Genomic DNA, 24,828 nt, shown 5'->3' with positions numbered 1-24,828 from the left:
TGTAGACAAATATATAAATATATAAATATATTTGTTTATCTTTGTTTAGAATGAGTATTGAGATAATATAATGCCATGAGACAACACTCTCTGTACAGTAGGTGGCGTTATGCACCTTAAAAGTTAGTTTGCAATCCGCTAATAACCCCAATGAAGAAGGCCGCTGCTGTGATCACGTTTAACCGAAGCCGGAAGCGCGCAGCAGTGACTCCTCTCGCAGCGCTTAACCACACTTTGGCTACAGAGCAGCTGTCAGTGTACACAGCGCCGAGCGTCACGACAAGCAGGAGCTTTGTGAAAGGACAGAGGCTTTAAAATGCAGCTCAATTTATGTTGTTTATCACGTCGTAATGTCAGCTCTCAAAACGTTCAAATCTAGCGTATGAGCAGCGATCCGAGAGATAGTCAGCTTTAGTGTGTTTTCGTGATCTCTGACGGGGGAGAGTTTCCTGCACCGTCCATCGGACAGAACTAGTCCAGACATGAGTAATGTTAATCTGATTTTCTGGGACCAGTTGCAGGCTGGCAGCTCGGACGTGGACTGGTGTGAAGGCAATTACCTAATTTACCCCAGCATCGCTGAGTTTTACAACACGGTCGGTTTGAGCGTTACCTAACGATGTTTGCTTTCTTTTTGTTTGCATAATACAGTTCTTTGTACAGTCAAAGCTAACTAGACCGCAGCTTTTCTGGCTTTTTTTTCTTTGTATTGCACTGCCTACTTATAGCTTGTATTATTATTCTCAGTTTAGCTATAGCTAGCTGTTTTGACATTCAACAGATTGGACTTCTTTGGACTGCTTTTCAGCTTCAGCATCATGATGTTTATTGTAAACAGCATCTGGTTAAAAATGTTTTTTTTAATTCCACCGGCTGTCAAGTTGGTTAAAGGCCAGCGACGCCCATGCTGATCAACTTCTGACCAGCATGTTGTCATTGAGCCTCACGATCAGTTCAACTATAATGTTTTGCTCATAGCTTTTTCCTTTTTGTTTATCATTTCAGATCAGCAACATTTTGTTTTTTGTTTTGCCGCCCATATTAATGTGCTTGTTCCGCCAGTATGCAACACATTTCAACAGTGGGATTTACCTCATATGGATTCTACTAGTTGTGGTTGGTAAGTTGTCTGGCTGCCACACTGTATGATGACTCTGTGAGATGACCTTATAACCATTTCTGTTCAGCTTTATGGGAGACCTCCATCTTCTTAATTTCACTGCAACTTCCTTCAGCTGACAAATCATATAACTAATACTAATATTTACATTTTGTTAATGGTCAGTGTAGTGTTTCATGCCATTTATTTTAATGTAACAAAAAGCACGCTGCACGCATGCTTTATTTCTGATGCAACTACGGCTTAATTATTCTTATATAATGATAGTGTGGTCTTTAATAATCTTATAAAAGACAACACACTGCTGTTGCCACTTTTAGCTGTTTGATATCAACATTTAAAAAATCACTTGGAAAAAAAAACCGTGACCCTTTTTATTTTTTTTATAAAGCAAAGAGCCACTGGTTCCAGCTTCTCAAATGGGAACATTAGTTTGACAGTCTTTTATTATACTACAGAATATTGTGGACAAAACAATACATTTTAATATGTTATTTTGGATTAGATCGTGACCAGCATTTACACAATTAATGTTTTAGATTTTAGACCAAATTATTAATAAAAAAGATACATCAGGAGATAAACCAATATTGAATATAACCTGAATACTTATAAGCAGGTTAATAAACTACATATGTTGGAGTTTGGGATTTTTAGTTACACAAAACAAAGCTATTTAAAGACCGGGCTCAGAATGTTGTAAAATAACATTTTAAGTATTCTCTGACAATATAAAACTGAGAAAAGGATGTGCAGATGAGTCTATAATGAAATATAACTTTAACTGTAGCCCTCTCAAATGACAAACATTGGAGTACATATAAAAAGTACGATGTATGAGTTCTATGTATAGGGGCCCTCACTCTCAAAGAACAACAGGAACACTGTTTGGTCACAGTAGGTTTCCTCAGCTATGTCCTCCTTCACTGTCCTCAGTTAAGGCTTTAGGCTGTCCTGAATCAATTTACTACGTTAGAAAAACACTTAATCATGACTGGCCTTATTCATGGGTAGGATGAATAAGGCTTTTGCGCTAGATTTCATTCGATTTGACACATTAAATCGGTTTTAAATGGGGCCACTGTGTGTAAATACCAGTGCAGTCCTGGAAAGATTACAGTGTTTTGTTTCTTTAGCTGTTAGAAAAACACCCTTCTTGCACTGTCAGCAAAGATAGCCTAACAGACCCCCCCCCCCCCATGTTCCTGAGAGGGCGCCTTACTGGGTGATAGCTGATGGGTTTTCCATAACTGAACTTAAACTACTGGTCATTTGCTTCTCTCTGGACTGCACAGCTTTAATATATATATTTTATAATAAGAGCAGCCTGCTTTTTCACTATTCAGTTGTTCCAACACACAAATGCTCATATATGTGGCCTTATAGCTCTGACTGCATCCATTGTTAGGAATCTGGAAGCTTTTAAAACTTTCTCAGCTGTCAGGCGGGTTTCATTGGTTAATCTCTTCACCACCGTGTCCGAGTTCGGACGACCTTTGACTCGAGCAGAAAAACAACCCTTTAGGTTCAAGTGTGAAGACAACAGTCGGCTGCTTTACTTTTAGTTTTGGCTTCAGCTGAGTTTGGAACATTTATGACGACTGAATTCCCTGCTACCTCATCATAAACAGCATTGGTTTATATTACTATTACATTTATCTGCTGATTATTTATCTGAATACATTTTGTGATGAAATTCTTGGACCAAAGAACTGGAAACACAAAGAGGACATTGGAGAGCTTTGAATTGATGTCAGACACTGAAGATTTTTGGGAAGACATTTTCTCAGACACAATAGTGACACGAACCAGCTAGGTAATCAGACAGAAAGAAATCAGAAAGAAAAACAAGTTACATTTAATGCAAAGAACAAGGCTCCAGAGGGCCTCGGTCAGATAAGATTTACTCTCTGAAACATGGCATCTTTAGTCCTTTCATTACCTAAAGGAGAGCACCTTGCTTTATGCATATTGAGAAGGAGGTCATCTCACAGCGGATTAAGAGAGCTGAGAAGACAGCAGCCAGCTAATCTTTATACAATAAGGCGCTGAAGCCAAATGACTGCGGTCTGTACAGACAGAAAAACTAAGGCAAGGACAGAAGTTGAACATTATAAGAAGGAGGAGACTAGTCAAATAATCCTCTATCACATTGTATAATCAGAAACATGTCCGACGGTAATGAACAGTTTTCCTAATCCAGTCAAATAGGATGTCTTGGAATGTTTTTTCCCATCCTACACATTATCTAGTAATCCTAGAAGACTGAGAGCTAAAGCAAATATTTACATTCCAAAAGGTTTAACCAATTAATGTTTGAAATGTTTGGAAAGAAAAATACTTAAACCGTGCCATATCAGTTTTGTAACAATCACCAATCCATTTGTCTGTCGATCAAGTAATCCGATAATAACATTTAATTGAGAACATTCAGGCGATCTCTGTTTACGTTTATTTTGTTTTTACAGATACACTGGCAGGTTGTTGTGATCAGCAACGTCTGACTCAGAATTATCTTTGGATAAGAATTTAGTTAAACTGTAGGAATCTCCTGTTTTGATCACAGATTATTGTGATAACGGAAGGTCTGCAGGGCCGCGATAACAGAGGGGCTCGGGCTGACCCTCCACAGACTCTCAAAACCCCCCCGTACATTAACACCGGTTTCCAAGCAGAGGTGCTGTGATAAAGCTGACAATTACTGATATTTAAAAAAATGAAATATCATGATTGTAATAATAGTGTGTCAATAATCCAGAGCCTCTAAAATCATTTATGTTTTTTTCCATTCTTGCTTTAATTGCCAAAAAAGAGACGAAACCAACAATAACAACAAAGTGAAATACGTTTTGGAAAGGTAGCATTATTATTATTATTATTATTATTATTATTATTATATACAATGCATTCATATTTATATAATGTTAATAATATCACCACTTGTTATTTATAGAAAGTCTGATATCAATTTATTGTTCGTCTGTTTGTAATCTACATGTCACCTTTGTGCTTAAAACGTTTAATGTCACTATAATGTTTATTTTTTTAATATAATCTGTTTGAAGTTATCCTATTTAGAGGTAAAACTTCACATTAGTTTAACATCACTTTTCTCATTTGATATATGAAAATGGGAATATGTCAGCAGTAAAATGGAACAATTTAAAAGTAGCTAACAAACTGCTTAGTGTGAACTGATATATCTATAGGACTTTCCTTTTAATCAAATGGACAGAAAACACTGATCAAATCAATAGTTCTTTAAAGAAACACACACCTATTATTCCAGCTTCCTATCACACTTACCAAATTGAGACGACATCTGTATTTTCTGACAAATAACTGGTGTGTTTGTGTCTCTTTCTTTCAGGTATTGGCTCAACATATTTCCATGCCACACTCAGCTTCCTCGGCCAGATGCTGGACGAGTTGGCCATCTTATGGGTGCTGATGTGTGCCATCGCCATGTGGTTCCCCAAAAGATACCTACCCAAGATGTTCAGGAGGGATCGGTATGTAGACTTCTGTACTTTTGCACACACACAGTCAGACATGTCTGATACAGTAGTGGTTTTGCTACATACACGTTTTAGGAAGCAATGCTGTTTCCACTTTTGTGTTTCACAACAAGGGAAACGTCACTTCTTCTCTTATATTTCATGTAGAAATGCATGTTTAGTGGAGCTGTCTTTTGGCCCCTTCTGTATTTTGTCACATAATGTGCTTTGACTCCCTGTTTAATTATAGGCCTGTCCCAGATAGCTGACTCCAGTAGAAACTGCATCACATGTCTTTTACTTCTCTTTCCATTGTCACAGACCCATCATGGCTGCTCTTTCCCTTCAGGCTGTCACTTAATAAAGCCCCCCGTGTAGCTGAGTGCATCTTGTTTATTGTCTGGATAGTCATTTCTGGAAAAAGCTTCCAGACATTCTTTCTGAGTTTCACAATGCTGTACATAGTGTTTGTCTTTGTTGCAATTGTTTTTTTTCTAACTTGTTTTGCTTTTCCATTTAGGTCGAGGTTCAAAGTGGTCATCGTCATCTTGTCGGGGATCACCACTGGGCTGGCCTTTGTTAAACCTGTCGTCAACTCATTGTCTCTAATGACTCTGGGCATCCCCTGCACTGTGCTGCTTATTACTGAGCTAAAAAGGTTAGTTAACGTTATTTATTTGAATGCAAAGTTGAGTTTGGGCAGGTGAATGTGCAGCCTTGATCAGGGACCAACGTAGCTCCAATTTTAATGTAGAGTATAAATGGGAAAAGGATGTCGGGGCTGTTTCAAAAGAAGAGTTTCTCCGACTGAGAAGTTTCTATTTCTTACTCTTCTTACGCTCGCATTTACGAAGCAGAGAAAAAATCCAGGTCCATTTTATCATTTAAATGTATCGACTGACTAAAAGTGTGATCGTATTACTAGCATACCCAACTTTCATTCCTTTTGTGTGATTCTTAGAACAGTGCTGGATCAGGATTGTGCGTTGTTGGGTTGTCGTGTCTGCATGTGTAAGCAGCACAGTTTACTTCATGCGAGTGGGTTTCACCACTATCCAAAAAGCAGGCTGATGTGGGCTAAGCAGCGGTTATTCCTGGCTGTTAGTACGTTTTTAATATTTCTTAGTATAGATTCTAGGTAAGACTTCAACCTGTTTTAATTCTGTGATGCATGAATCTACATTTGGGCTGTAACTAGGTTAAGAGTTACGGCAGTATTTCTCAATGTCCATGTCAGTGGCTCAAAGTTGATTAGTCAGTCAAATCAACTGCTGTTATATTAAGTAGATACGTTGACATGATGGTATCAGTGACAACAAGATGTCCTTTCTGCAGTCTACAGCACTTTAACATTTCACCTTTGTCCATTTGTACTTTGTGCTTTTGATGACATGTTGTCTGGTCCAAGCTAATTATAGGTCATTATAATGTGAAAGAATGTTCCTGAAAACACACAACACCCACTCACGCCCCTGTGTGTTTGTGTGTGTGTGTAGCTTTCCTCCGTCACAGCCATGTCGAGCTTCTCTGTTGTTTCCGTTTCCCACATCCTTTACTCACCACCGTCAATCTTGTAACTTTAAGTCATCCATTGTTCAACCTGTTAGGAATTCCTGAAATTCCTGCCACCGCCATTCATCTGTCGATGCTGCTTGTTTTTGTTCCGCTAAAGTAATTGGGAGAGAATTCCTGTGGCCCCAGCTAATGGACTTTTGGCCTCAGAATATTTTGTTGTTGTTTGCTTTTGTACAATGCGGCTGTTGACCCCTATTCCAGTCACTTCCAGTTGGACATGAACAATATGTCCGGTGTATAGGACCTCCAACACAAATATACATTAGTGTTAAAGCAATAATACCAGGCAAGGTGAATCATAAAGGACAAGATATGAAACAAACATAAGTGAACATGTCAGAGAAATACATTTTTGCATGTGTGCAATTTATTTTTACATTGCAAAATCAATTATGGATACATGCACAGACTGTACTATAACAGTTATTTATTTTCATGAGTTCATGTAATGGGGCTTAAGTCAAGGACTCTATCTGTCCTTGGCTTAAGCCCGTTATGTAACGCTGCTGTCTTGCATGGCTTTTTACACTAGTTAAAAATAGCCACAAAGTAAATAGCCAGTATAAAACATTCCTATATACTACATACATATCAGAGAATATAAATACTGTATCTTCTATTGATACTGGACTGGTTTTAAAAGAATAGATTGATCTCAGACTTATTATTGTAGTTGTGGCCATCGTTTCCTTTCTGTGACAACATTGTTGTAAAGGAAAGGTTTGATTTATTTTGAAGGTTATAATAGTGGGGTTGAGCAGCCAGTAACATTAACTGTAATTGCATTGTCCCTGATTCAATTCCGGTTGTGGGTCTTTGTTGCATGTCACTGCTCTCTCTGTCTAGCCCTCTCTCCTCTTCATTTGATAAACAAAGACAAAATAATTAAAACAAACTCTTGTGAGCATAGTTTACAGACTGCCTTCCCAGTTCAGCTAGACCATTTTTTATGTAACATCGCATATAACTAACAATGTGGCATGCTAACTTACAAGTTTAACTCAGAATAAAGTGGTTTATTTAATCTGTCCTGTCAATAGAGCCATATAACATGCAAACTAAGCCTTTATATAATTTAAGACCTCCAGCGTCCTTGATAAACATCAGGCTTTGTTTTGCTGATCCGATGGAGCCTCTTCCTTTCTTTTCCCTCGGGGGAGAGGAGGCTCTCAGCAGTGCTCCACCCCAGATAGACAGGCTGGCCTTTCCTTCACTTATCTCTGCTTCCAACACTCAAACTCTCTACACACTCACCGAGGCTCATGTGCCTCTAAGGAGAAGCCCTTTTTTTTCAACTCATGTTTTTATCTTGATGCTTCTGTTTGAGCTGATATCCAGCTGTGCAGTGAAGGTTTTCAGTGTATGTTTGTCAGCAGGAAGGAGTGTTTCCCTACTTTTAGGTAGTCATACTTCTGGCATGTAGAGGCAGTTCCTGAGCCTATAGCTGGCTTAGTACCTTTCCTGATTAAAAGTCAGAATTTTCTTCCCACTTGAACATCATCGATCAAAACACTTCACAGAATAATACAATATTGACTTTAATAGCCTTTTCCCCTGTGGGAAGTCGTATCATCGGCCATCTATTTTGGTCCTTCCTCTTGCTGTTGAGCAGCTGTGACACCATTTTCTTCTGCTCCTTCTCTGGTTCAATTATGTAACATGGTTTTTCCTGGTTGGTTAATTAGTTGACTTACTTCACATAAAGAGAGACTGTGTATAAATTATACTCTGAGGGTTTTCTGCTTCAGCGTCTGTAAGGACCAGCAGCTCATGGTGGTTCATGTTGGTTACAAAGAAAATATATATTTCATGTTTACTGAGACACTTAACTGACCTTGTTAGTGTTTTCTACTTGTATTTATGTTGCACTGCATTTTATATTTTCTTCAATAATAATAATAATAATAATAATAATCACTCAGTTGACAACATTTTGGGTAATTTTATAATGATGAACTGACAGAGAATGACCAACCCTGACTGTGCAGTATGTAACATACAAATAAAAGTGCCTAGCGAGATACATTTCCCTCATTAATCAGTGTAAACATGAACTCAAGGATAGTGGGTGTGAGATTCTTTCCTCATGTGACCAGAAATACATGCTTAGAAACTGGTGGCTTATTAATACTCTTGAAAAGTTACATTAGGTAGTTTAAGGATGAAAGCATGGTCTTCAATTCTCTCTCCGTTGTCTCAGAGACATAATGGCTGCTACTTCACTTTAGACAAGTCCGTTGTTGTGCTTTCAACATTCCTTTCTTATCAGAACAACAATGACTCAAATGTAAGACTTTTTTCATTCTACTTCTTCATCCGGTACACATATTAAGGTAAGGTGACAAACTGGGTCACAGTGACTAACAGCTGCAACATAAACAACACAGTCTATGGAGTCTGACTTGTCTCTGTGTCTGTCTTAGTGTCTGTCTCAGGGTTGAAACTGATGTGTCTAAAGAGGACATGACTAAGAATAGTTTTTATCAGCAGCAGTCTGGATTAGCACATGTCTCTGTAGGTCATTGGACAGTCCAAATAGATAGTTGTGCAGAGGCCAGAGTACTTTGTACTTGGATCACAGTTCTGTCGCCTTCCAGAAAGAAAGAGAAAATAATCCCCTTATCTAAAAGTAAACGTCCTGACATCTTGGTATGGAGGACATCTCAGTGGTGAATATGAAACACTCCAGTCAGGGTGGACGACACAGCCAGTAAAAGAATGTTGTGTTTGTGTATATTTGTGTTTGCTTTCACAGTTGAACATGTTTCTCAGTGCTCTGTTGTGTCTCTGCAGGTGTGAGAACCCCCGGGTGTTCAAGCTGGGTCTGGTCTCAGGGATCTGGTGGGCGCTGGCTCTGCTCTGCTGGATCAGTGACAGGATCTTCTGTGAGATGTGGTCATCTGTCAACTTTCCCTACCTACACTGTGCTTGGTAAGCTCAACAACAACACTAGTCAGTGTAGTTTTCTGTTGTTAAGGTTATAAGTTATGGACAATTTATGTTTTTGCATAAAAATAAATAGCCCAGTTCCTGTGGGTTTCAGTTAACTTACACACTAAACAATTTACATAATGATAGATATAGACATACAGAACTACAAAGCTGAACAGAGATAGGTAAAAAACGAAACATTGTTTACTATATACCATAGTGTGTACATACAAGAAGTTGAAAAATAACTGTAAATATTTCCTATAGAAATCAACTGGATTCAAGAGTCTTCTAAAAATGAATATGTGGGTTTTGAAACACGAAAGAAGGAAGATTACTGTCCTAGAAACAAGAAAAATGGAATGAGAAATCTTATTTCAGCAAAATATCAGAAAAAGTTGATTGACTGGGTCCATTTTGTTGTAAAATAATTAGTTTTTAAAGACCAAATTACAGACAAACACCTGGATATATTTACAGAGCTTTTTTTTTAGCCAGTTTATTTATTCAGACTCATTGCTCTTACAGGCACATCCTGATCTGCCTGGCGTCCTACTTGGGGTGCGTTTGCTTCGCCTACTTTGACGTTGCGACTGAGGCCCCAGAGCGAGGACCCGTCATCATGTTCTGGCCAAATGAGAAATGGGCTTTCATCGGCGTGCCCTACATTTACTTTCTCTGTGTCCATAAGAAGTCTGCAATCAAGGTGACTTAAAGTGACCCGATGTTGCTGCTATGTTGGCCGTGCTTCAACACCTCTCACCAGGAAGCATCGATCATGGCAGCGGGTCATGTGGGTGATGCACATTAGGTCCGACTGCGAGGAATTCTCTATTTTTCCGTCCCTGTCTGATTTCATTACACAGCAGTGTTTATGCAACTCTGTCAAAGAACAAAAGCTGTTACACATTAGTAACTAACTTGACGATCAAAGGGTGATTTTTTTTAACACGGTAACAAAGCCAAGAAAGATTTAAAGTGTTCCAAACATATTCTCAGGCTTTACATATGTGATCATGTAAGTATTGGTATTATGCATTTCAATCTTCTTTTATAGGAAGATTTTGTACATTTTCTAGTAACTAAGAAAACCTCATTATAAAGCGTTGTATTGCCTTTATAAACACAAGTATTGCATCTCATAGGTGCAGTCTGGCCATTATGAAAGCATATTTAGAAACAATACAGAACTGGATTCATTAGCTGTGATTAATGCATAATCCATTAATACTTCATATTGTACTGCTTTGCCAATCTAACTATGCTCAATTAATCAACAAGCTGGTTCATAAGAAGTGTTTTAAGTATTTAACACAAGGCCTCATGTGTTTAACATGTAATGGCTGTCCTACCTGCCCTCTTTGTGGACCAGCATTTTGTCACATAGACTTCTTTATGTATTTGGTGTGCTTTATTTTACTTCCAGCATGCCATTGTGTATATGATATTTGTGTTTAATATACTCCTGTATATATTATGTTCATTAACAATGTAGTATGCAGATTTTTTCCTATGAAAAAACATAATTCAAACATAACTGAATGAAAAGGTACCCTTTGCTATTTGCCAAATCCCAAAGTTAAAAAACAAAATGCGAATGTGAAATCGAATTGAATTAGGTTTGACTATTCGAGGAAATATTTACATATTTTGCACAAAATCAAGAATGGTTCTCAAAGCCAATGGCTAATTGCACACTTACAATGTTGTAACTTTGCTAATGTAGTGATTCTAATGCTGATGTTTTCAATGCAGATTTTGTTTTTCAAACAGGCACCTCAACTCTTCAAGGTTATTTTTTCCAGGCTCAGTATTTTAGACTTTGTGCTAAATATTATTTCAACTTTTAAAAACTTTGCAAAAAGCCTTAATCAGACAGGATAATGGATTACAAAAGCAAAAGGAGGTACACGGTGTCCTTGTGAGATGTATCTGACAGTGTTAAGGGAAAAATGGGGGAAAACAGTGTCATATTAAATATAAGTTGTGGGATGTATTGGGTTTTAATACTGCTGACCTAAGAACCTATTTGTGTCAGTTGACAGAAACAGTTAGAACATATGTAAGTAGAATATAAAAGGGAAGTATGATGGGTGTTGCAAAGCTAAACACAAACCCTAATTGTCAGGGATCACCAAAGCTTTTTCACCACAAACCATTGTTTTAAATGTTCTTGAAAACTGCCTCAGGCTGTCTTCACTCATATTATGTTAGTCTTGCCCTCCTGCAGAGGCTTCTGGGAACTCAAATTGCTAAAATAACGAGTGAATGTTCATGATTAAAGGAAAAAGCTAGTATTTTTGTGAGATTCTGAAGTATTTTGTTAAGACAATGTATATTTTTCTATGTAAAGTGCAGCCAAATTTGAAGGGTGAATGGTTTTTTGATAGTGCATGATTACTATATTACCTTTGTATTGCCAACATGTTTTTTTAATTATTATTTTATCTTTAGTGGAAACTTTTGGGACAGTATTAACAATGTGAGCAAATATATTGTGCACCAGAATGCTTTTATTATGCTGCAAATGATATCATACCTCTTATCTACGATGTTGGATCATTTGTATGAATCACTCTGCTAAAGTTTGTGTGAACAGGACAGGGTGGCAAACGCTGCCCTCTGCATCGTGATATTTGTCTTGGCATGAGGTATGGTAATGGTCTCAAAACAATGAGTTAAGTCTTTTTTATTGACTTACATTTGTATAGAAATCTCATTTCTTTCTCCGCCTGCATTGACAATATAGACAAACTGCACAGAAATATTTATTTTCATAATTTATCCTGTTTTGTAAACAAATATGTTATAGATTAGGAGAACATTAGTACTTTTGTCTTATTTTATGCAATAAAACAAGCCAATACTTAAAATGATTGCTGGTGTTTATTTCACAAACCACATACAATATCAGGTTGGAATAATGCTTGCATTTAAAAATATTCTTCATCATTAATTATTTATTGCTTCTTTCTGTCATGTAAACTGAGGTATCTTTGCATGGAGAATCAAAAGGACTCAGACAACCCACCAGGGGGCAACGTTTTTCCACGCCTACTTTATGTTGTTTTTCTCAGCTGTTTCAGCACAGATAACCTTCATCTGCTTTCAGTTTTTAGGATGTGAAAATGACATAAATCAATCCTTGAAGTGATTTAATTCATAAACCGAGTCATTACTGTTCTTGTGTCTTTCAACAATTTTTTTTTTATACAAATGTACAGATTTATGTGCGTACAGTTTACAAATGAAACCCTTTTCAGTAACATATAAAAGTCTCTTTAACATACTTCTTGTTATACACACACACAAACAATTATATAACTGTGCAGTACACTGAAGTCCCAATAAACTCAATGTGCTTCCCAGTAAAATACATATAGGAACAAAATAATACGGTAAATAAAATACAAGAACAAAATATATAAAGAAAAAAGATATTCACAAACCCATACATTGTAAGTCATTTTAAACCTGAGATTTTACCAATTTTTGTAGACATGAACACAGATTTAAAAATCCTCAGGTCATCGGGCAGGTTGTACTGAGATTAGGAAGGAACATATAGTGCAAGCTTTTAACAAAGCCTGATCTGAACTAGATATTTGCAGATGTGTAAATCTAATACATTCCCTTCTGCTTTAATTCTATTGGGGTTTATATCATGGTGAAGCATAGTTTTTAAAAAGAAATTGCAGAAGTTGTGCAGTCATGCTGATTTACGTGACGATCTAAAGTGTTTGATATAAAAAATACCATATTGAAATTACTTGATTTATTACACAGAGAAAAAACAAACATTAATTGTGAAATAAACCAATATCTTAAAAAATTCCCTCTGTTCCCTTACTTCCTGATTGACAGTCAAAGAATGTGTAAATAACAGTGGCATGAAGACATACAATCTGGAAAATTATATTGTGAAACATTTAAAATAAAGGTCATATTGAACAAAAACTGCTTGAATAAAATGCAATCACCTATTATAAAGTGTGTTAGTTTTTAAGTATTATACAACAGTTATTTGTATATTTACACAAAAAGGGTATAAAAGTTTAATGCTATATTCTCGCATTTTTTATCAAATGTCAAATGATTTCTTTGGCAATGAATAAATAATACTTTAAAGTGTTTTATAATATAATGGTGACTATATTACATGGTCATACGAAGGCAGTGACGCACAGGAGGAAGTCCCGCCTCCTGTGATCACTGAAGACTCTCATTGGTTCCCGCACAAATCAACCAAAAAACAGCCATGTCTAGATTATGGGTCAAATAGAAGACCGTCGGTTTTAATCTGGTGGATATCAGGGGCTTTATTTCACCGTTATACCTTTGGAGATCCATATCGGAAATAACCGGATATCTCTACTGATATCCCACCGGCAGATTCAACGCAGCTCTGCGGCTTCTCCTGCGCCTTTTGTCCGCGGAGATACAGTAGGATGTTTATTATTAGACGCAAAAACAATTGACGGCGCGTTTGTCGAGCCTTAAAACCAAAAGGTGTTTCCACAGCCAGGCTGTCAAACATAAGAGGACCATATATGTAATTCCCTTTTCACTGCGGGCGGCGTTTAAGATAACAAAAACACATCCAAAATGATGTCAGGAAAGCATTTCAAGGCTCATGAAGTGAGCTGCTGCATTAAGTATTTTATCTTCGGATTCAACATCATATTCTGGGTAAGTCCCTTGTTTGCTGTGTTCAGGACATTAGGCCTGATATCCTCAGTTTAATACTCACTGACATGACATGCTTTTGTTCTCCGTCAACAGCAACCTTGTTTCTAATTCAGCGAGAGCGGTTTTCTTTCTTTCCATTTTTTATGATGGGGATGATTTCATCCCCTGCATTATGGGCGCACAGCTCCTGTGCACTTGCTTGCACTGTCACCCTTCAGCTTTTGTTGTTGTATAGACAGCATCAGTGTGAGGGAGCTCGAGTGATCACTTGTTTACATCTGAGCGCTTTTTAATGTGGTGTCAGTCATGTTTGGTCGGAGCAAATCCCTTTCTGATCATCACCATGTACTGAGGGAAATCACAGGAGAAACAGACACCTTCAGGGTTTTGAATCCCACAAGTAACCCCATTGTGACTTCTGGACATCCCACTTAAGGCCTCCAGTTACCAATTGAATACAGAACCTGGTTGGAGGTCTGATACGGTTTAACTGTGTAAAAGCAGGTTAAAACATGTCTTCTAAAGGAGTTATTAGGAATAGCAGATGGCTTAGTGATGCTATGCATTAATAGACACTAATATAAATGGTGCTTTATCCGACATGAGTTTCAGTGGTAGTTTTCTTCTTGATTATCTGTTGTGTCTACACATCAGAAAGCAGTCCAAAGGGACATTTTCCAATTCCTTGTTTTTGACTTACCAACAGTGAATAACATAAAGATGTTCAAATTACAATGATGTTACACAATGCTAAGGATAAAATCCTTACATTTGAGAAGCTGAACCAAGCACTACTTTACATGTTTTATCAATTGTTGCCTAATTTTCTGTTGATTGATTAATTCAATCTGTACATTTGAAATCAGTGTCTATTCTCAAGAACATTTAGAAATATATTTGTTAATGGATTAAATACCTGGATGTGATTAAAATAAAATCCAATGTTGCTAAACAGCAGTCAGGCTCATTGATTTACAATACTGGAAAAATGTCAACTGACTCTTACGTATGTCCAGGAAAATTCAAAGAAAGAGTTGCACATACTCACATGTCTCAAAATATATCCTCATATCATCTGTCCCTTTTTGAAGTGACGTAAGTGGAGCCAACATGTGTGTGGCCCTTCAGAGGAAGTCCACCTGTCGGCCCCACGGAGGGTCTCAGTGTGCAAGCAGTGACCCCTCTGCTCCCTTCAACATAAATATATCATCAGAGGAAGTGTCAGACGCATCTGTTCATCCTTCCTCTGCAATGGATTAAACAATAGCAAAATGTAGAGTTAAATTCACAGCATTTCTTTCTGGAGTGTAGTCTTGCTAAATGGGGCTAGTTTATTTGTCTGAATTCTTATTAATCTTATTAGAAATTGGCATTTTTATACGAAATAACACTCACCTTCTGTTGATATACGCCAGTCTTACAATCCTACACAAAAACACTTACTGTAGTGTAAACCTAATCGTGAATCTTTTATATAGATATTTTGGTCTCTTCAATCCTACACTTTCGGATCAACCAAAGCCATCAAATACGTTACACAAATAAATGTAACAATTTACCCAGGAAAACATCAGAGGCTTTTCCTATTTATTCGATTTGGTCTCAATCTCCAGTTTTTTTTTTAATTAATTGACCAACCATTCAGTGTATACATTGTAAAGAAAAATGACAAATGCCCATCACAAGCTGCTGTCATCTGCTGACCAGTATTTGGAACAAATATTAAAATGTAAAACAAATCCCCATTATTAGATTACTTAAATTACTAATAAATTATGTTTTTTAATAGATCAACTATAGTTTTTATCGAATGTTATACATTTAAATTAATTGTAATGTTGACCTTGATTCCTGACTTTGTAACTCCTGGAATGTGGTTTTGGAGTCTTAAATTCAGGGTGGAAACTTGTACAGTCGTAATGCGTTCAAGCTGCTGGAAGAAGCTTTCTAATGTGGGAGTCTCCTGCAGACTGTCAAAAGAAATATTAAGTTATTGGATCACTGCCAGGAAACTCTCTCTGTGGTTTCCCTTCTGTGCTTGTGTGATGACTACATGTTACAGTCAGCGCAAAATAATTTGCTCCGTTGTCTCTCTCTTCTTTCTCCGTCTGTTAGTTCCTTGGATTGGCATTCCTCGGCATCGGGCTGTGGGCATGGAACGAAAAGGTGATTTAACGGCTTATCTCCCAGTGAAACAATACATTTAATTCATTCATTGTGTAAATCCTTTCACTTATGGATACACGCACTAAGCAGATCATTTACATTCATCTCCTGTGCTTTCACCCGTCTGGCTGAACGATATAATAGCAGTGGCTTTCCTGAATCTGAAAGGAATGTCATGATTTCCGGTGGGACGCCCCTCTGTACAATGGAAAGAAGAACAGATCTGATGCATTTTACAGATTCATTCATTGTGTTTCTCAGCTGAGAGATGGAAAAAGTGAAAAGAGTCCAGTGAGATTTATTCGTAAGGAATTTCACTGACAACCTTTAAAGATTATATCATTAACTATTTGGTCAACAATGAACCAAAATAACATCTATGGTGGAAATGTATTTATCAAATGTGGACAGAGAATCAAACCATTCAGCTGTCTTTGTCGTATTTTATTTCTTGTAAGAAAGTTCGGTCAGTCATACAGAGAGTATACAGTCTGCAGAGTGAAAGACGAAGGATAGAGTTTAGGTTGCATATTTAACACCGAGAGAGGAGAAAGGGAGGGGTGACGCTTGGTGATAATGAAAGGATCATTCTGGAAGTTAGGGAGGTGGGGAGGCCATATCAGGATTTTTCTCAGTTCACCTGAGTTGAAGGTCATACTGTTGGTGCACATAAAGTGTAACTAACAACATTGCAACACACCTTCTTAAATATAGTAAATATAAATAAACATAAAACAATGATATTATTTAAGTAAGTTAGTTCTATTACACATCCTATAAGCAAAGGGTGATTGTCTTCAGATGTCTTGTTTTGTCTGACCAACAGTCAGAAACCTCAAAAAGATTCAATCAACAATGATTGTTAGGTAATAGTCAAGGGTAAAATGAAGAAAAATTAACAAAATATTAAATAACCGGGAGAAAAAAAAGATAGAGGAAACTGCTTTGCCAAAATGAGATGATATAGCCTAATTAATCCAAAAATAAAAAGGGCTCACTAGCCAAGTTACAAAACTAACTGAAGACAAAATAAGCAATAACAATACATCGAGTAACAGTTTAAGTGGGAACATTTTGGGAAATAGGGAAATATTCTTGCAAAAAATAAGATTGGGGCGTCTCATATCTGTATGATAAATATATAGCTGGAAACAGCAGCCGCTAAGAATAAACTCCACCTAACAACATCATTAAAGCTCACCAATGAACATGTGGTATCCTATTTGTTTGATCTGTAGTACACAAATGACTAATCCCCTCTGCCATAACATCATACGCAACACTCGCTAAATGCTTTACATCTGCAACGTATCAGAGGAACCACTGCACTGTCAATTATCCACCACAGTCAAAACAAATATGGTTGATCCAAAAGTTCGACCAACTTAAAACCGAAAAAGAGAGATTCTAATTAAATAGAGCTTGGCCGTACCATGCAGACAAAACGTTGGTGTAAAATCAACAACCTGAGTTTAGTCTTTATGCTAAGCTAAGATAGCCAGCTGCTTGGTCTAGATTGCAAAAGATATGTCATCAAACTGTTGAAGTTCTGACTTTGGGAGGGTGTTTATGCCAAGCTCATCGAGATAGTGGTCTCCAATCAGATTTTAGATGATTTCTCTTGTTATGACTCTAAGCCTTCACTTTGTTTTTCCAGGGTGTTCTCTCCAACATCTCCTCCATCACAGACCTGGGGGGCTTTGACCCCGTCTGGCTCTTCTTGGTGGTGGGTGGTGTGATGTTCGTCCTCGGATTCGCTGGTTGCATCGGAGCACTGCGAGAAAACTCTTTCTTGCTTAAATTTGTACGTTTCCTTATCAAACACGTGGTGAAGAAATACCGTTTTTTTTCCACTCTGAATCTAATAATAATAATAATAATAATAATAATATTGCTAAATATCTTTCAGTTCTCTGTGTTCCTGGGCATCATCTTCTTCCTGGAGCTGACTGCAGGAATCCTGGCCTTTGTCTTCAAGGATTGGATCAAGGACCAGCTCAACTTTTTCATTAACAACAACATTCGGGCTTACAGAGACGACATTGATCTGCAGAACTTGATAGACTTCACCCAGGAATACGTGAGCAATGTTTCTTTATCTTCAGTTCTGATTTCACTCCAGTGTTGTTTTTAACATTTCTGTGGGACACTGTTGGAATTCATGTGTGTTTCTTTTTGCTTGTTTAACCTTGTAGTGGGAGTGTTGTGGAGCTTTTGGAGCTGACGACTGGAATTTGAACATCTACTTTAACTGCACTGATACAAACCCGAGTCGTGAGAAATGTGGAGTGCCCTTTTCCTGCTGCACCAAAGATCCTGCGGTATGTCGCCACAAAAACTCACTACACTTCAGTCTTTCTCATCCACAGCCAAATTATCCCCATTTACTGCATTACACAACATGCCTATGGGTGTAATTTGGTGTTTTTGTGTGGAGTACAAATTGAGTAAGTCACTTTTTTAACATGTTGAATCGTTAGATAGAGGGACAATTTTGAGGATCCTCCCTGTAGCTCATAGCCTTGTTATCTGCGCCCTCCAGAAGGCAGGCTGGCGCTGTCAACTGTCATGGCTGCCGGCCAACAGGACGTCGAGGCCTCAGGGTTGACTCCTCTCAGACTCTGCCAGCACAGCAAAGTTGAAAAGCGTCTAGGAGGAGTTGCGTTGACCAAGACTTTTTTTTGGCAGAAAAATGCTTGAACTGCAACAGTGTCCATGCTTTATCAGAACAGGCGTACTTCACAGTAATGAAAGTTGCACAAGATTCTTTTTTAAATGCTGACCAAAGCACACGCTGTCCCATAAAGGTCATCCTCTTTGAGAGCAACACAAAGATTAGCATGAATAGGACTTTAAAGTTCAATCAGAGATGTTTTTAAGTCTTTCTAACAAGACTACAAGGCCCCGATTACTGACCTTGAAAATGATACAGCATTTAAAGACCAAGTCTTGTATCTTTAGGGCACACAGCGCATTAGGATTAAGAGAAAGTTAAGCTTTCTGGCACAGAGAAGTACATACTAAATCAGGCTTTGGCTAATCAGGCTTTTTTTGTGCTTTCCGTGGGATTTGATGACTAATGGAAAGATAAACATAACACCAAATGTTCCTTTCACTGTTGTGTAAGTAATGTCTTCCATGCATATGCTTAATAATTAAATATTCATTCTGCGTGACAATTCAAGGCTGGCCTGTCGCTCTCTGTTTAAATGTTTCAGGATTTTACCAGGTCAACCATGAATCACAGCACTGAAGTCTAAAGTCCCAATTTTGTGACCTAAATCTGACTCTTATCCAAGTTTTGAGTCTCTCGTTTAAGACTTTGCAGGTTTTCACAGGTGTATTCCACATAGCCTCGGAAGTGAAACATTTCTAAATGAAAAGAAGCAGCATTACTGTTTTAACATCACGTTACATTTTAAGTTTTTTGACTTCACCTTTCGAAAAAAGTACAAGCATCAACTGTCTTCTCTTCACAGGAGGATGTAATCAACACTCAGTGTGGCTACGACATACGAGCCAAACCGGTGAGTGGCTTAACAGAAACGTTCCTTTATAACAGAGATTGAGAGCCTCGCCCAAAAGTAAGAAGAGTAGACATTTCTCTGGCTTTTTCAGCCTCTATTTGGCTGCATGAGGTCATCAGGTACTCCACCCTCGGCACAATGTTCCTCTTTCAGTATGTTTCACTACTCCACAGTCTTCAAAACGCAGCAGCTGGCTCCCCATCAGCACTTTGGGCCGTATGGTATTACTCATGATGCAGCAATGCACTGGGATTTGACCCCCCTCCCCCATCATTAGCCATGTTCTTTCTCCATAGAGGCATAACATAGGGAAAAGCCTGTGTTTGTTTTTTTGGTTATACATTTGAGTAGAAGCCAGAGTAGAGTAGTGTTTTACAACAGTCAGAGTAGAACAACTGTGAGCAAAGTGTGTTAACAACCAGGAAACATTAGTGCAGAGGGATTTTATTGTGAAGGAGACCACAAGATGAAAAGGAGAATCATGTGCTACCATTAAACATAACTATGCTGTCAAGTGCTACACAGCTAAGTAAATCCCCACCTCATCGCCGCCAGTAGTATTAGGTATTAGGACTTTGAAAAGAATAAACAAAGTAGAAACTACCATTATGCTGGTGATTGTCAGGCTGTAACACATGTTTTTATGTTTTGTCAGGACTCTGAGCAGCGGACCTTCATCTATATAAAAGGATGCGTTCCTCAGTTTGAAAAGTGGCTTCAAGAGAACCTGACAGTGGTGGCAGGCATCTTCATTGGAATTGCATTACTACAGGTGAGGAACAATACAAACGGTTTAGTTTAATATCTCATCGCTGTCGACTTTTAACTAACCTAATGAAAACTGTTGATCTTTGTTTCAGATTTTTGGCATCTGTTTAGCACAGAATCTCGTAAGCGACATTGAAGCTGTGAGAGAAAGTTGGTAGGTGGCAACATTTTGTTCATTTAGGCACAACATCACTCTCAGGAGTTATTGATATTGATATGAAATGAATAAATACAAATGTTTAGCTGCATAAATGTACAAGACATGACATATCTCCTGTGAGACTGACCGTTGAGCGGCCCGACCAAGCAAGGAGGCAGAGGCAGAACGTCCAAATACAACCCGGTGTGGGCATTTATTACTCCTTGTGGTACATGACACAGCCTCAATCGTCTCATGTGAACACAGTCACCAGCCACAAGGATCTCCCACACACTACCAGTCCACTGACAGGGAAAACAGAGCCTAAATACACACACACTAATCAGGCCAATAAGACACAGGTGGGGGGGGGAGGAGACAACACACGGGCACCAGGTGAACGCAATCAACAACAATGAAGCTATACAACCCGTAACGGAGGCCGAGATCTATGGGTACAGAGATCACCTCCGTGTCATATCTCCACAACTTTAAATATTGTATAGTCTTTTAGTATCAACATTCATATTATCCTTAGTGTGCATTTAATTACTTTGATTAACCCTTCCTCTAGCATCATCAAGTCAAATGATCATTTGTCCTGTAAAATACCCTAACATCTGTTGGTTGGATTAGCACAATTGGCTTTCATGGCTCCTAAGGCCTTCATCTAACTTTGGTGAGCCTCTGAAGTTTCCAATAGCGCCACCATGAGGTTGGCATTTGTGCTTTTGAGTACAATCCTTCCAACTAATGACATTCCCACCATCTTCAACTGTACTCTGCTTATTAGCAGATGTTAGCTAACATGCTAGACTAAGATGGTGAACATAGTATTACATTACCAAAGTCACTGTGCCCAACTACAGCCTTAAGGGTTAATTACCAGAAACACTTGTAGTATTAATAAAGAAATAATAGTGGGATGGATGTGTTTCTTGTGGCCTTCATTAGACTCCATGCATGTAGGCAGCTTGTGCCAGGTGCTGTTCCCTCCCTTTGCACGTCCTCACTGAGACGTGTGCATGTCTTGTTACGTAATATATGCATAATGTATTCATTTAATGCATCGGTTCATACATCTTCCTCTTGTTTTGTGCAGTTTGTTTACCTAAGATCTCCACAGAAACTCCAAAGGGCAAGAAGGATGTGCCAGGTAAGCACAATTACCTTTCACCATTAATGTTGCGGCATATACATATTTATATTTGTATTGATGGATTTAATTGATTTTTTCCATGTGTTTTTTTCTTCTACAGGACTCTGTTTGGACGCCAGCACCGAAGGGAAATACATTAATCAGCTGTGTCCCAAACAAAGAGTCCTGTTCACATGTAAATAGTAAATGTAGAGTTATTTTTAGAGTTATTTGTGGCCCCATTTTTGAATGAAGCACAACTTCTAAAATGTATTGTAGCTTTCATACAGTTAAGATTAAACAAATGCAATGCAAAGGCTTTACACAATTATAAGCAGCTTTGGTGGTGAAGTGGCTCAAAGGAAAAGTCCCACTTCAGATTATTTTATTTTTCTGAAAATGAGGAGGGTCATTACTTGTACACAGGACAAACAGCTTTGATGTGTTACCAGAGGTGGTGCTTCCCTCAGAAAAAGGCCTTGGTTTTATATGTCTCACAGCAGCAGTGTTAACACTGCATGTAAAAGTTGTGTACAAAGATAAAAGTGATTCTGGAAATGCACTGCATGCCTATTGTCTACCGTTAGGACAATGGCTCTTCTACATGTATTACATTAATGTTAGGTATTTAAAAAAAAATAATTGTAAAATAGTAAGTAGTTTGAAGTGACTCGGCCGGTTAGCACTTTGTTGAATGTTTATTGAAATATACTTAAAGAGATAGATAATTAACTTTGAATTAATTTCTATCTGTGACATTATGCTCATATTCTACAGATACATACAGTTTGTAAGCAGAGTATTGTTGGGGCTGAGGTAGTTCAGTAGCTTGTGGTATCACAAAGAGATATGAATGGTATTGTATGCTTTGCAAAGTTGCAGTTGTTAAGAGTTTTGTCATTGAGATAGAAAAGTAATAATACATACTGACAGAAAGCAGAAGATGTGACATCCAAATCAAAACTCAGCCTTAAGCACTTTAATCTTCATATTTTAATCTTCAAGAGAGACTTCTGTCATGATGGACTGTTAGTCAAGCAGTAGCCACTGGAGGGGGCACTTTTCCTTAAAAACGTGCAAACTACATCTGTTACTTCATGGTGCTCCATAATGTTGGATATTTGTTCCAAAAGCAGTTTGACAGGAAAAGTTTTTCAGCACATTCTGAGTGTGATGTCATTCCTTGCACATTACCTTAATGTCAGTGTCCATTCAGCCATTCCCTCTTTTTTTTTTGTAAGTTGTTGCCGATGTATTTCCTTTAAGGAATCTGCCTATTTGATGAGATACCCTCTTTTGTTGTGTTAAATGTTTTGATCTGTAAGTTTTCACTGGAAAATTAGGATACAAGCTTTTTCCAATGCTCATCTTTAATGGCATGCTGGAACTGCTTGGTGGGACTCAACTGAACGTAGAAATGATTTATAGCCTCTATACATACTGTACATTACTTGAAAGCAGAGCAGCACACATGCTGCTTCACCAGCATTATTTTAAATGCACACTTTGGACTGAAATATAACTTGTATGTTTCTCTTTCTTAACAATATGGAGGCATATCATTTTGTGTAAACATGTTAATAGAACTGCATAGCAAGAAAGTCAAAGCAGCCATTTTATGTAAAGGCGGAACCTGCAGTATGTTACTCAGCGTTTACTTTGCAGTCAGATCTCCTGCAGCTTTGATGAACTGAACATCCTTACCAAAAATATATTTCAAAAAATGCATTTCTGCATTCTGATATCTTATAAATGTAATACAGCTGGAGTCAAATATCCCCTTTTCCACTAAAAGCTTCATATGATTGTTGTTGACTGATCACACTTTTCTTACCACTCAGTGCCATATTTGTGATTTCTACATACTCCTGATTATACATTTTGTTTTACATGTACTCCTGATTCTTGTAAATAAATGGATCGTGACAAGTTGTAAATATATATCTGAATAAATGGTGGGTCTTTGCAAACTGTTTGTCTGCTGTGTTTAGATAAAGTTGGCCAAAGTAGGTATACTAAAATAATAAATTCAGCTTAATCTCAGAGCAAGTGACACACATGTATACCTTATTCACAAGTACATATGTCAGTTATTGGAAAACATCTAAACAAATAAACTCAATACCACTTTCTATCTTTTGTTTGAGATGAATATCACCAGCCTGGTTAGGCTACTTCAAGTCAAAGCAAAACAATAATTAATTGCACCATTAGACTGGAAACAAAATAGTTTGATTTTTTTTAAGGTTTCTGTAATTAGTGGTTAATTATTTGAAATAATTATTCGGTAACGGCCTGGTGTGTGTTTCACTTGATAAACAATCAAATTGCTTTAAGAAGAAACGACCCAACTTAAAGAGATGGATGCTGACATGACAAAAGAAACATACATTTTATTCTGAACTCAATAAGTGTTTAAAATAAGCATGACCGGTCGATACGAAATGACACCACCACTGTATACTTTTTTCCAAATAGGAGATTTAAGCTTGTAATTTGCGATTCAGAAGGAGCACAGTTGTTGCTAATAGCAATAACAATGGATCTGTTGTGTCCCAGTAAATCAGAGTGACAGTGAGCCTGCTTGCATCACATCATGACTCTGAAACTGGAGCCGCTAAATGGAGTTCAGCCACCAGTAATACTTACATCTGTGCTTTTCTTACTGTGACACGCCAAAAGGCCTGTTCATCTTTCAACCAGTTTGACAGGCACAGAAACCAGAAGGATCAACAGGGCATGTGAGGACGAGGTGGAAAGGATGACTTGTGTTACGTTAATTAATCCTCTCCTGCATTCTATTGTTATATCTTTAAGAAGCGTATCTCGGGTAGAAAAACTGATCAAAGGAACAGCACTTCATTAACCAGTGGAAGGACAAAGGTCAAAACCATATGAGGTTGTAGTATCAAATTCTCACTTGGAGACCAGCTTTAGAATACTATCACAAAATATATAATTGTATTCCATTATTTAGCAAAGGAGATGCTCAAACTCAATCAGCGAGATATTCAAGTGTTAAACGAGACATCCATTCAAGAAGACTGTCATTTTGAAATCACAGCAGAAATGTTGGTTTAAAACTCAATCACTTTAAAGACAAATATTGAAAAGGCAAACATGGTACATTCATGTAAGAGGTTTGAAAGGCAGTGGCTTTTTTTTTTGTCAGATTTGTATGTTTACTCAGACTGTTTTTAGTTTCCTAATTGTCATTTGTTGATTAGACTGAGGTGGAGTCGTTGATCCACATTACTGTTTTCCTTTTAAATAAAGCT

At 37.7% G+C, this 24,828-nt stretch overlaps 2 protein-coding genes across 2 annotated transcripts; both read left to right on the top strand.

Annotated features, from left to right (window-relative positions):
- Window positions 1-202: 202 nt before the first annotated feature.
- Window positions 203-11,996, top strand: acer2 (alkaline ceramidase 2). The gene is made up of 6 exons (XM_079653708.1): window positions 203-596; window positions 1,006-1,120; window positions 4,491-4,632; window positions 5,138-5,275; window positions 8,986-9,123; window positions 9,652-11,996. The coding sequence occupies exons 1-6, from the start codon at window positions 483-485 to the stop codon at window positions 9,836-9,838; spliced, it is 834 nt and encodes a 277-aa protein (XP_079509834.1). The 5' UTR covers window positions 203-482; the 3' UTR covers window positions 9,839-11,996.
- Window positions 11,997-13,350: 1,354 nt separating this feature from the next.
- Window positions 13,351-23,520, top strand: LOC307023135 (tetraspanin-5). Its single transcript, XM_079656187.1, has 10 exons — window positions 13,351-13,812; window positions 15,928-15,978; window positions 17,636-17,782; window positions 17,888-18,058; window positions 18,174-18,299; window positions 19,458-19,505; window positions 20,161-20,277; window positions 20,366-20,427; window positions 21,515-21,568; window positions 21,672-23,520. The coding sequence occupies exons 1-9, from the start codon at window positions 13,729-13,731 to the stop codon at window positions 21,525-21,527; spliced, it is 819 nt and encodes a 272-aa protein (XP_079512313.1). The 5' UTR covers window positions 13,351-13,728; the 3' UTR covers window positions 21,528-21,568; window positions 21,672-23,520.
- The last annotated feature ends 1,308 nt before the right edge of the window (window positions 23,521-24,828 follow it).

This window comes from Notothenia rossii, assembly GCF_949606895.1.
Source record: "Notothenia rossii genome assembly, chromosome: 1".
NCBI classification, from domain to species: domain Eukaryota; kingdom Metazoa; phylum Chordata; class Actinopteri; order Perciformes; family Nototheniidae; genus Notothenia; species Notothenia rossii.
This window is presented reverse-complemented; position numbering and strand designations above follow the sequence as displayed.